Genomic DNA, 13,817 nt, shown 5'->3' with positions numbered 1-13,817 from the left:
GGAGGATGGCTGTGCACTTTCTGAAGATAGATCTGAGCTTCTTGGATGAAGAAGAAGAATAAGAAGAGGGAGAAGTCAAAGGAGAAGAGCGAGGAGCCTCAGGAGAAGGAGGAGCTGCAGGAAGTGAGGCTCCTCTATTTGTTGAGGCCATCGATGGATCCTTCGAAGCTGCTCCCATGTCGGAGGTTGCACCAGCATCCGTTGCCTCCAAAGTTGCACCAGCTCTGTTGCTGTCAATAGAGTTGGAGCAGTCAGCTATGATTGTCTCGAGTGCCTCCGTCGATGCTCATATCGAGGTCAAAAATATTTGAATTTATATTTTTTTATTTTTCTATCAATGTAATAAAAAGTTTTGATATCAATGAAAAAATAATTTTTACCCATGTTCTTCGATTTGTGTTTGCTTGTGATGTTTATCTTAGTTGTTTAGTGTAACTGTTGTGATCATGTGTTTACTCAATATCGTGCTAAGTGTCTGCCAATTGCCTTGTCTTTGAGGACTCAGATCGAGAACCTTGAAGAAGACTTGTATCGGGCCCAATGAGATGCTATCAAAGCAAAGAAAAAGCTCAAAAAAGTGAAGAAGAATAACAAGGAGACTTCGATGAAAGTTGAATGCTTGAGGAAATGTCTGAAGCAGATGAATAAAGAACATTCCATTGAAAAGTGCAGGTTGACCAAGGAGTGCGATAAATTAGCAAAATCTGTGGGGAATAATAACCGGAAGATGGTGGCGATGATAGTTATTTGTAATGAACAATTGCATAAGATCCAAGATGAAATAGTAGGATTGAAGTATACTATAGCATTGGGCAAAATCGCTAATGAAGCCAAACCAGATTTAGCTGCCCAGATTGGCCAACTTCAAAGTAATCTTCGTTCGGCTCGGAGGACTATCATTGATCTCTCAGAAACTTTGAGTAAAGATAAGCCCATGATGGCCGAACTCCGTATCAAGCTTGCTGAGAGTATGATGGCAACCAACCATGCCGAAGCGACTGTTAGGCAGTTAGAGGACCAGCTTGCCATGACTTAAAGCAATGTAATTCTTGAAATCATGGAGGTATTGGCCATGGCCATGGATGACGGCTTCGAAGTGTGCAGGAACTTAGTCAGATGATTTTTTTTCCAAAGTCAACTCCCACCTTAATACCCTCAGAGATAATGGATGTGCCAGTCTTGGGGGCACTACAGCTAGAGAACCATCGAGTTTAGTGATTAAAGGAAGATCGGGCGCCAAAGCTTCATCAGCTGAAGGTAGGCCATTAGACTTGAGCACTATGTCGTGCCTGGCACGACTCAGGCAATGCCCATCGAGCCACGACCAAGTAGGCCATGCCGGGCATGGCCCGATTGCATCAGATCCTGGCCTGGCACGGCCCTAGGCCTGAGGCCTAGCGGCAGGGGTGGCAATCGGGTCGGGTCAGATCATAAATAGATCGGGTCAAAAATATCCAAATCTGAACTAGGCCTATTTATTAAACAGGTCAAATATTGAAACCTGAGACCTCTTGGCCTGGTGGAAAAGTATAAAAAATCAATACCTTATTATGCCTGCAATTACACATGATATTTTAGCTGTACAAATATCTACAGTAGCATCGAAATCAGCTTTTAGTATAGGTTAGTGCGTTTTAGATGAAAAGAGGAGCAAGATGACGAGCGAGATAGTTGAGATGCTGCTCTGCTTCAAATATTGACTAGATGCGGAGGTGAGACTTCAGGATAGAGAAGGACATGATAATGGATCTGATGATGAGGATGACACAAATAGCATATATAATTAGTAAGATTTATTTTTAATTCTTAATTTTTTAAAATTATATATTTGTATTTTTTATTTGTTGAGGTGAGATACCTCTATTTTTTCTCTTTTTCTCATTGTATTTTGAAGATTAGGCCTAGCCCCTCTTCCTCTTTTGTACATTTTGATTTATATTAATAAACTGTAGGGGTCCATGTCAAATCTTCCACCATTGCAAAGTGATTTTTACTTTTACAAAAAAAAAATTAATATCTCCTATTTTTTTATTTATCTCCCAAGTCCTCAACCTGTTTTATTTTATAAAAAATATTTTTTAAAATATAAACTTTAAAAACATCTTGTGCCAAATGGGCCATGCCAAGGCACGACCCATATGGGCTGGCATGCGGGTCATGTTGGGCCTGGGCACGTGCCTGTCGGGCTTGGGCCGTGGGCCACCAAACCCCCAACCCAGCCCGGCCCCTAGTATTGAGCCTTGCCTTAGCACAGCCCGCTACAGTACTTGACGGGTTGTGCCAGGCACAGTCTAATTTGTGCCGGGTCGGGCTGACCCATGCGCGATGCCCACCTCTATAGGCCCGATGCCCACCTCTATAGGCCATCCCAATGATTGATGTATTTTTTATTTTTTTTTTTGTAAATATCTATTTTGTAGCTTCTGTAACAAGCTTATCAATAAAATGAACTTGAAGTCTTTGTTTCACCTATACTTTAATGCTTTGTTGACTTTGTGTTTGCATAGTTTAGAGTTTGTTGTGTATGATCTTTATGTTGGAAAATTTCATGGAGAAACTTGTGGTTAGATCGTAGCCTTCATTTTGAGAGTCCTTGGAGGTTAGCTTTCCGAAGATTCTTTTAGATTGTGCTTCGCATGTTTTCAAAGTCGGTAGGCTGAGGATTCTTATGGGTTAGTCCTTATTTGTTATCGAAGTTGATGAGCTGAAGATCTTTATAGGTTAGTCTTTCAAAAGTCCTTTTAGGTTAGACTTCACTTCTCGTATGATTAAGATCCTCATGGGTGCTGGCTTGCTGAAAAATGAGCGGCGTTCAGAGGTCCTTGTAGATTAGCCCCCACTTCTTAGTTATTGAGATCTTCTACTCATGTAGGTTGGAACGACACGATTGGATCAGCGAACACTGGGGATCCTTATAAGTTAGCCATCACTTCTCGTACGACTAAAATCTTCACAGATGCTGGCTCGTTAAAAAGTGAGTGGCCTTCGGGGGTCCCTGTAGATTGGCCTCCACTTCTTAGTCATCAACATTTTCGTTGTTGATGTCTTGGATCGATGGATTTCGAGGATCTTTTTAGGTTAGCCCTCGCTTCTTGCATGGTTAAGATTTTTATTGGCATTGACTCGCTGAAAAGTGAGCGGCCTTCGGAGGTCCTTATTGGTTAGCTCTCACTTCTTACCCATCGAGGCCTTCAGCTTATCGATTGCAAGAGACAATAATATTTTTGAAAAAGAATCATTTTATTAGTTGATTATCAAGTTACATCATTGATAGTATATTCGGAGGTTCTCTGAGTTCTATGGTTAAGAAGACGTTCCATCCAGTTGCATGAGGTGATAGATTTTCGATCTAATGACTTCGTCCACATGGTAGGGGCCTTTCCACTTCAGAGTTAATTTTTCACATTCTATTGGTTGGGAGACTTCGACTCAATGTAGGACCAGATCGCTGGCTTTGAACTCTTTGTTCCAAATGTAGGAATTGTAATATCGTATCACTTTTTGCGGATAAGCTGCCATCCGCACTCATGCTTTTTCATGAACTCCTTCGAGTAGATCTAGGTTGGTATGAAGCTGCTCTGCATTACTTTGTCATCGTAGCTCTCGATTCGATATGAAGAGAGTCTGATTTCTACAGGAATGATGATTTCTAGTCTGAAGGAGAAGTTGAAGGGTGTCTCTCCCGTGGGTGTCTTTTAAGTGGTTTGGTAAGCCCAGAGCATGCTATGTAACTCATCCACCCATGCTCCTCTAGCTCGACCAATCCTTGCCTTCAGTCCCTGCAAAAGGGTACAGTAGTTACCTTAGCCTCACCATTAGCCTGCAGGTGTCCCATGAAGTGAAGTATTAGAGAATGTCATAGCTTTGACAAAACTCGATGAATTTGAAGTTCGAGAACTGATGTTTGTTGTTGGTGATCAGCACCTACGGAAGATCGAATCTGCAAATAATGAACTTTCAGACAAAGTTTGTCACTTTGGCTTCGGTAATGTTGGCTAGAGGCTCAACTTCTATCTACTTGGTGAAGTAGTCGATGGTCACGAGTAAGAATTTTCTCTGATCCAATGCTGATGGAAAGGGGCTTAGAATATCTATCCCCCACTATGAAACTGGCCAAGGAGCAGCTATCGAGACTAGCGGAATAGTCGGTTGACGCTGGATATTGACGTTCCATTGACATGGTCACAGCGCTTGGCAAAGTCAGTTGCATCATCCTGCATTATGGGCCAATAGTACCTTTGTCGAAATATTTTATAGACTAGTTACTTGCCATCCAGATGGTTTCTACATATCCTTTTGTGCACCTCTTGAAGAGTGTACTTGGCTTCGGAAGGACGAAAGCATTTTAGAAGTGGGAGGGAGAAGGATCTTTTATAAAGCTTGTCTTTGTAAAAAATATAACAGGGAGCTTGATGCTTAATCTTCCAAGCCTCTTTAGAATCTGTAAGTAGCACTCCATCTCGTAGGAAGCTGATGAAGAGGTCTATCCAATAAGGTTTGTTGTTGATCTACAAGATTGGGATAAGTTCTTCAGTGCTGGGCTTCTTCAGAATCAGAACCTCAAAAAATGACTTCTGGGGAAAGTCTTTTGGAGCCAATGTTGTCAATTTGGATAATAGGTCGGCCCTTGAATTCTCGGACCGAGGTACCTGCTGAATGTCGAAGTTAGCAAATACTAAAGTTAGGTCTTTTATCTTCTGGGGATACTTCTTCATATTCTCCTCCCTGGCCTCAAAGTCGATCTTCCTTTACTTGTGCTGCCACAAGTTGTGAATTGGTGCAGATTCTAAACTTTCGCACCCTAAGCTCTTTTGCAATTCTTAGTCCGGCAAAGAGAGCTTCGTATTTAGCTTCATTATTAGTGGCTGAAAAGTCAAACCTCAAGACATATTCTACAACCAATCCTTCGGGCTCAAGAAGTAACAGGTCTGCTCCCGATCCATCCATATGTACTACCCAAGAGTCATCTGGTTCTCCTGATGAACTCTATTACGTCGATGTATCTTCTTCTTGGGTTGGCTCTGGCATTTTTGGAATATCTGGGATAGTGCATTCTACAATGAAGTCTGCCAAAATTTGAGCTTTAATAGAGAGCCGAGTTTGAAACTTTACCTTGAATTCTGCAAGTTCAATCGCCTATTTTGTCAGTCATCTAGAAGTATCGGATCAATATAAGACTACCTTGAGTGGTTGATCAATTAGCACTACAATGGGATGTACTTGAAAGTAGGGCCAGAGTCTTTGGGCTGCAATGATGAGGGTAAAGATCAGCTTCTCCAGTCTGGTATATTTGGTCTCAGCATCATGCAAAACTCGACTGACATAATAAATCGATTTTTGAATTTTATCATGCTCACGAACCAATACCACACTTATGGCAGCTAGCAAAATCGCTAGATATAAGTAGAGTTCTTCATCGATCTACAGCTTCAGACTTGCATACCAGTGCCTAGCCATGCCCTTTAAAGTAGATGGGAAGGCTCGACAGAAGGCAGCATCGATAGCCCAATGAAAGTGAATCAGGGCCTTGAAACTCTCCAGATGGTCCATGGAATCAATAATCTCATGGTAATTCTCCAACTGCGGCATCTTGAAGTTGGTTAGCATGATCTGGGTGTTGAAGTACAGATCGATGTAGAATTCATTATCCCACACTAGAGCCTGGTTGCAAAGCACCTCAATCTGCTCATTCATCTTTCAAAGTTTGCGGTTGATATCCGGATCTCGAGCAGTGCAATCCGAGCGCTGTGAAGGAGATCTCCAGCTAGGAGTCGAATCCTACCTGGAATAGGGACTCGGAGGCTGCCACCTTTTTCGCTCTGGGTTTCGAGGTTGGCTATGGCGAGTCTGCCTTCCCCACTCAAGGCTCTGTGGAGGGATCTATAGTTGCTTCTGCGATGGTGGTGCAGATTGCTATACAAGGTTGGCTGGTTGTGGCTCCACCACCAGTGCAGTGTTGGTTGGCTACGTTGCTACTGTCATTGGTGTAGTGTTGATCTGCTGTATCGGTGTTGCCGCCACTGGTGCAGCATGGAGTTACTGCATCGCCTAGTTGGTGGTGGTCGGGTCTACACCTGCTAGAATAGCAGGTTGAACTGTTCCACACTCATGGCCACCACCAGTGGTGGAGGTGGTGGAAGAACCTCCTTAGGTTGCATTTGGGCCTAGGGGTTGGCCGTATTCTCCGTCGCTCAAGAGGTGGTGGTGTTGAATCACTGAAAAGATGTTCTATATGGGGCTATGTTCTTGATCTCTTACTCCTTCTCAAAATTGAGTTAGGACCCTTCCTCTAGCGTTAATCTGTTACCGTTAGAAATTCAAAACTCGATCAGAGTAGCTGGAGTGGGGGCACATCCTTCTAGAAAAGTAATCTGTAAAGAAAGTTTTAGCCAGAGTTGACTCTGACAGAGACCCTCCGACACTCAAATTAGATTTCAGAAAAATAGAAGAGAATGAGTGCTAAGAGAGATTGTGCGTGCATACCTTCGGGATCCCTTGGAGGCCATTTTTGTAGGTGATGGCTGAAAAGTCATTTTGGATAGATTGCATGGCCGATTTGGGCACGATATGGCAAGATTTTCAGTCAGAATCTTCAGGACTGGGTGGTTATGCATGCCTTATCTATTTCGGAGCCAGTTGTAGTGCCGCAGGTACTTTTGAATTTGAAATGATGGTGCCGATATGGGATCGAGTTGGCTTCAGTTAAGAAGGCTTCACAGTGGTCCGATGCATGTAGGCACCGAATGACGTTAGTCGGAGTCAATTGTATTCGCTGGGATAAGGATCGATGAGTCTGAAGCATATCTGCTACCAAGGTCTAAAATCGGGCCATTTGGATGTTAGCCTACTGCGGGGACTGGGGTTGGTTGGTGGAGACATGGTCATCAGCTGAAGTTAGGATCAGGCGGACTCTGGTGTTCTGATTGGGAAGATCGCCGAGTGTAAGGATCATCAGGGGTCGAAGTTAGGATCGGAGATGTCCAAAGCTAGGTACTGAATGACCTCCTTTAGAGTCCTCTAGGGTTTGGAGAGACATATCTACCTTCAGGATCGGACATACATCTCCAACAATGTTGTGGTATTGGTCCTATAAGCTTCATCATATACCTGATTCATGTCTTCAGCCTGAATAATAGATTACTCCCTAACAATATATGTATATAGAGCGCCAGGCTATAATCAGGTCGATCAGATTTGGACTCCGATTTGGTTAGTTCAAAATTTTATAATATGAGTTTTATATCAATGATCTAAACTGTTAAATATGATCTAATATCTTAAAACTATTTGTATATAAAAAATCATATGATTTAGAGACCCCTAGTCTATGCATCACGTAGTCAAAAATTGGATAGCCTAAATAAAATTAAGTTAGATATATTTTTAATCACTTGATGTATAGGCTACAGATCTTTAAATTATATAATTTTTGGTATACAAGTAGCTTTGAGGTAATAGATTATATTCAACGGTTTAGATCATCGATGTAGGATCCTCATTATCCAATTTTGATCTGATTGGATCCGAGCCTAAATTCGATATACCGACCTTATCCAAATCTGCTCCATATACACACGCATGCATGCGCACATATACACACACATGGTTCATCTTTATTCCTTCCAGACATATTTGCTCCTACTGTTTTTATGCTCGCAAAATTTGCTCCTACTGTTGATAAGAATTCAATTGCTTGTAGTGCACTTATGATAAGCCACTTCTTTAACATCTTTTACCTTTCCTTTAAACCCTATCAAATTCCTATCTCCCTAAATCCAAAGCCATAGCCAATAACTGGCTTTTATCCTTAGTTCCCCTCCGTTCATTGTCAAATCTAACAAAGTCTAGTAACATTCTTGAAGAGAGTTTATGGTTTTTCCAATCCTTACTTTTATTTCCTCTAAGACCTTCCTCTATCTTGGAAGCTTGAAAAATAAGTGCTCGATTCTTCTGTTGTTTCGTCCATAATCAGAAAAAATGTACATGTTTCTTCTAGTGTATATTCTATTTTTAAAAAAACTTTAAGAGTTCTCCTCTCTCATATTTTGCAGTCACAATGCTTATTTAGTTCCATTGTTGCATCTTTACTGCATTCAAGTTTCAAGATCTGCTACCTAGCCTAAGACTGCAATGATGATAGACAAAACATGTTCATATGTAAAATGGTTTTGTCTTTGACATTGTAATGTTGGTAGAAAATGAAAAATAAGATACTTCAGTTTCCATGTACGAAAATAAACGTATACCTAGCCAACCAGCCTTGGCTCAGCTGGTTGGCACCCCTCCACTTGGGAGAATTCTAGAGTTTGAACTCTAGTGGTGATGTCGCTGCCATACATTTCTCAAGTAAACAGAAAAAGGATACCTTGTATTTATGGTACTCATCAGATGCTATATCTCCCGTGCCTTGAACATAACCTAAAATCCAAACAAATCATCAAATTGATTAAAGAACGCACATTTTATCATATATAGTACAGATTTAACATGCATATTATGTGACAAACCCACACCTTAGCAAATTGAGGAAAAAATTTATACATTGGCCTCTGTACTCAAAATTTTAGGCAAATGTTGAATGTAAAAGAATTGAGAATGTTGAGATAGGTATGTAATAATTAAACCAATAAAAAATTATATAGGCATAAATCAATATATTAGAAAAGTTTTAGGAGTTGCACCAATCAAAGATAGATGAAGTGATGAAGAACTGAGGAAGAATTTGTGCTCATAAATGATGGAGATCTCAATAACAAAAAAGAAGCAACCTAACATAACATGAATGGAAGTAGCTAAAAAGGATTCAGAATGCTTTGAAATAACATTAGAAGGACTCTAAATAGGAATAGTTGGCAAATGGGTGTTCATCAAGCTTCAAGTAACTATAGCAAGGCATGATGGTCATGCATATTCATGTACCAAATGTTAGTATCTCACGGAGTATTAAAAGATAAATGCACAAACAATTAAGTCTTGCATGATAGAACTATAAATATTGCCCTTCAAAAAAAAAGTCTTGCTATGTAGTTGCTGAACATCAAATGTATTCAGGAAAAAATATATAATTTCTCGCAGTTTAGAGCATCAAATAACACACACATGTTAGAAAACTTGTGAACAGATGGGGGTGCTCTATTTAAGCTACATCTAGAATAGTGCAACTAAGTTTTCTAAAGGAGGCTCTTATGCATATGAAATATTGAAATAAGGGGCTTAATGATAACACATATAAGTATTTTTAAAAATAAATAATACATTTATCATGTAAAAGCAATCTTAGACCTATTTTGCATCTAAATTCAATTATTACTATTATATTTTCATCTTTATACAAATTAGAAAAATCAGATGTTGATCTAACATGCTGATTATTTATCAAAAGAAATAAATAGCACATATTATGTCATTTCGAAAAAACATTTGCATCTTGCAACACATTGTGTAATAAACAGATTGCTTAGTTGTTGAGTGCCGGCTATTAGAGCAAAAGGAGAAGAAAAATAGGAAGCTTGAAAATAGAATGGCTTCAAAATGTTTAGCACTGTCACTTTTCTTGATATATGATAAGCCCTTAGGAAACAATGAAAATAATAAAAAAATATATATATATTTTTTGAAGAGATCACCATCTTTGGAAATAGAATGGCTTCAAAATGTATAGCGCTATCACTTTTCTTGATATATGATAAAAAATAATAATATATATATATATATATATATTGAAGAGATGTACGCCCATTCAGAAAAACCATTAGCCAGCCAACCACCACGACAGTTGGCTGTTGGTGAGATAAAACAAGTCTTTATTTTCTTATTATTTGGAGAATATCTGGGCCATGTACACCTATTCCTATCTGCATCACTATTCTTATTATTTTGAGAATATCTACCCCCACAAACATCAGGGTCCTTCACGAGGCTCGTGACCCACTTATCAGCCAGAGAGGGTGCTTGCTACAGTGCGCTCTCAGAGAAGGGTGAAAACTAGCATTTGCCGCAAAAGAATAATCCTAAAATAATGGTGAGAAAACAATGAACAAACCAGCATGAGCATAGGTGTCCCAGATGCTAGGGGTCCTCCCATCCTCAGCTGCTGCTCCTTCCACCTGCACTTAGCCCATAAGTACATAAAACTAAAATGGATCCTTACTTATTATCCAGCCTATTCTTTTTAGTTCCTTAAACCTTGATTGAAATAACAATGCAATAAACTTCATATCTATGTGAAAGAATTCAAAAATAGATGGAAATTTATTATAAAATAGAAAAAAAAAATGCCTGATACGCTGAGGTCCCTGCACCAAAGACGAAGTCCGTTGGGAAGTCATCTCTACTGGACAGTGGGCTGCTGGTGTCATCCCACCTCCCTGCCACTCTACTTGCAAGGAGCAGTAGCAGCACAGAGTTCACCACCCTCATTTCCACCATAGAAGGAGACGGATACGTACCGAGAGATCGGAAGTTGAACCCAAGCAAAGCTTTTTTTTGCGTACGAAGAGACCTGAAGTGGAACCCAGACAAGGCGCCCACCGACGTTCCGTGGGCATAAGAAGATAAGAGCCAAGCTGTGGCTCTGAAAGCGTTTGCTTTTCTTACCCGCATTTGGGACTTATTTTGTGGGACAGCTGATGTGTCAACGCGAGTTGGCTGCCATTAACTGATATGGCAAGCTGAATTGGCTGCACCCTTTTTTTTAAGTGAATTATAGAAGTCGCTCTTTAAAATTTTTCTTTATTATACTTACATCCAACAATTTTTTAAAAAGTTTTTGATTGCACGCGATATAAATTTTCACAGTATCTATCAAATCATTTATATAATATAGAAAGACGAAAATATTTTTCAGATCTTTCTTTTTTTTTTTTTTTTTTTTTAATAATGCTTCTCTCTTAAAATCCAAAACGACGCCATCCCTTCCATTTCGGTGGGGGCCTCAACGCCCTCCGCTGCTGCTCCTCCTGCCACATCCTAGTGATAAGATACTGAGCATGAATGCATTCTTTAAGCTAGAGTTCAGAGTGATATTAGTTAGTAAGATTTTAGTTTAATAATCTTTTTTTCTTTTCTTTGTCACAACAGATCTATACTAGAATAAAATCTAATTTTTAATGTAAGGATACATGTCTAAATATAAGTTTTTTTTTAAAAAAAAATTCTAGAGGTCATCCATTGTACTGCAGCTCCGATCACTACTACAGTTCCCCAATGGTGCATGAATGAATTTTATTATATCAGCGATATGGATGCAAACTGTTCAAGCCGTCTGTGAGCTATTCGAATGCAACTCACATCGAAGCTTAATTCAACTCAGTTATTATCAAGCTCATATAATTCGAATAATTTTTTTAGTTAAGCTTGAATAGTAAGATAGTCGATTTAAAACTTCACGAATCTATTCGAATTTATATATATTTTTAATAATATTATTTTTATTTATATTATATATTATGTTAATATATTAAGAGTCGATTTTGAGTTCGAACTCCAATTCGAATATGCTCGGTTGATATTCGAATCAAGTTGATCTCGATTTTTATCTATTTTTTATCAAGTCAAATTGGAGTATGGGATATTAAAACTCAGTCTATCCCGAGCCAAATTTTAAATTTGAGCTTTTAGCTATTTGGCTTGATTACGCTCCTAATCTATGATTAAGAAGGAGGTAGCTAGACACAGAGAAATTCTAAAATTTTAGAATGGTTTTATTATTCTGAAGAAGAGTTTCATTGGAATTGCACAGATCTAACCAAGAGATGATTATTTTGGTTTCCGTTCCCATTGGTTTCACACGAGGGCTGATATGGCACCCAAAAGAAAAACATCAACAACTATTATTTTAGTTTCGATTTCCATATGAGCAGAGAGGCTACAACAACAACCATAATATATATATATATATATATATATATATATATATATATATATATATATATATATATATGTGTGTTATAAAATTAGAGTTGATAAAATATGATTCGATCTGTCAATCTGATCTATATTCGATCCGTTATAAACAGATTTAGATTTAGGCTAAACAGATTTAGAACATAAACAGATCGATGTATTTAATCCGTTTAATAATTGGATCGGATTTGAATTTTAGATATCTAATCTGTTTAACCCATCTAACCCATTTAATATTTAGATTGGATTAAATCAGATAAGCCATTTAATCTGTTTAACTTGTTGAACCTATTTCTGATCCATTTAATCCAATCTGTTTAACCTGTTTCACCCATTTAAGACACGTTTAATCTGTTTAAAAGCTGTTTAACCTGTTTCTGATCCATTTGATCCCATCTGTGTAATCTGTTTAATCTATTTAATCTATTTAATCCGTTTAATCTAATTTGATCTATTTAATAAATAAATTAAATAATTCGATCGAATTATTTATTTAATAAATAGATCGAATTTATCTTTAAATTTTTTTTATTTAATAAATAAGTTAAATTTAAATTAATAATTTTTTGATTTAATTTATATTGATTTGATTTATTTATGATCTGATCTGATTATCATTCTTATTTAAAATAGAGATAGAAGTCTCCGTTCGATACATGATAAAGAATTTCGTGACATGCGGATAAGGGTTCAATTTCAAGACCGCTTATTTGAGACCGAAAGCGATTCGTGATTTCGTCGGCGCGGACTTGATACCGCTACCACGGAGATTTTTTTTTTTCGTCGCGCCTTGGACCCGGAACGTGAAGCTCGCATCCAGCAGGAGACGTCCCATCCAATAAACCACGAGCCTCGGCTGCTTCATGAGCTTGGCACAAGCCATATATCCACCAATGCACCATATGTAATAACAGTTGGCTCTGCGGCTTCAGCACTATCACCTTCAGTGGATGTCTTGGTCTGGATCCTCATAATTACCTCTCACTTTAGAATAAATGTGACAAGCCTTATCGGTCTCGGATTTGAAAACAGTTTTATTTTTGTAAATATTTTTATTTATTTTTAAATTTTTTTAATATTTTTTTTAATAAAAAATTAAATTAAACTTAATAAAATTTTGATCAACTTAAAAAATTATGTTAGCTTGTATGTATTTAAATTTTCCGTACACATGCTTTATATCAATTATAGGCGTTCTTATTAGTAAATCATTTAAGATCAGCTTCATGGATATAATAATTTTATTTAAATAATATAATTTAATATATATATATATTAAAATAAAATTTTTATATTAAGATTTTTATTTGACATATATATCTATTTTAACTTTTTTTTTTTTTTTTTAATACAGATGCCAATGATGCAGCGAAAAGTTTAGATAAGGATCTTGATTTTAGATATCTGACAGAGAAGATATTAGAGTCGAAGGCAATGACAAAAAAATTCTCCTAAGAGACTTGGCAAGATTCATAGCAATAATAATTTTATCAATGTTGGCTAAAATCAATATTTAATTTTATTTTACTTATGAAGATCTGATTTAAGAGAGATTAGAGAGAGAAGCTAGATGCTGATGGCGATAAAGAGAAAGACGATGATAGAGACTAGAGAAAATGATAGCTAAAACAATGAAGAGATAGCAGACGTCCACGAGACCTCAATAAATAAAATATAAATATTAATAAAATAATATTTTTTTAAAAAAAATCACATCCCACTGTATTGATATGGGATTATAAGCCAGCAACAATAACGATGAGTATTTTGGTTTCGCATCCCGTTTGGTTTCAATGCATAGCGTGAGATAATAGTCAAAATAACATAAAACAATTATTATTTTTGTTTCGATTCACACTCACGGAGAGAGACTGAAGTAATAGCCAAAACAACATTAACGACGATTATTTTGA

The 13,817-nt window shown here is 37.8% G+C and overlaps 1 protein-coding gene across 1 annotated transcript in view; it reads right to left on the bottom strand.

The window, feature by feature from the left end:
- The window catches only part of LOC105045199 (beta-glucosidase 22), a 46,896-nt gene extending 36,279 nt beyond the window's left edge, over nucleotides 1-10,617 (bottom strand). The window contains exons 1-3 of the mRNA XM_073257774.1: nucleotides 10,279-10,617; nucleotides 10,043-10,106; nucleotides 8,366-8,418 (exon numbers count right to left, since the gene is read on the bottom strand). Coding sequence (XP_073113875.1) covers nucleotides 8,366-8,418; nucleotides 10,043-10,106; nucleotides 10,279-10,602 — 441 coding nt within the window. The 5' untranslated portion in view covers nucleotides 10,603-10,617. The remainder of the gene's footprint in view (nucleotides 1-8,365; nucleotides 8,419-10,042; nucleotides 10,107-10,278) is intronic.
- Nucleotides 10,618-13,817: the final 3,200 nt, after the last annotated feature.

This window comes from Elaeis guineensis, chromosome 5 (genome assembly GCF_000442705.2).
Source record: "Elaeis guineensis isolate ETL-2024a chromosome 5, EG11, whole genome shotgun sequence".
Lineage (NCBI taxonomy): Eukaryota > Viridiplantae > Streptophyta > Magnoliopsida > Arecales > Arecaceae > Elaeis > Elaeis guineensis.
This window is presented reverse-complemented; position numbering and strand designations above follow the sequence as displayed.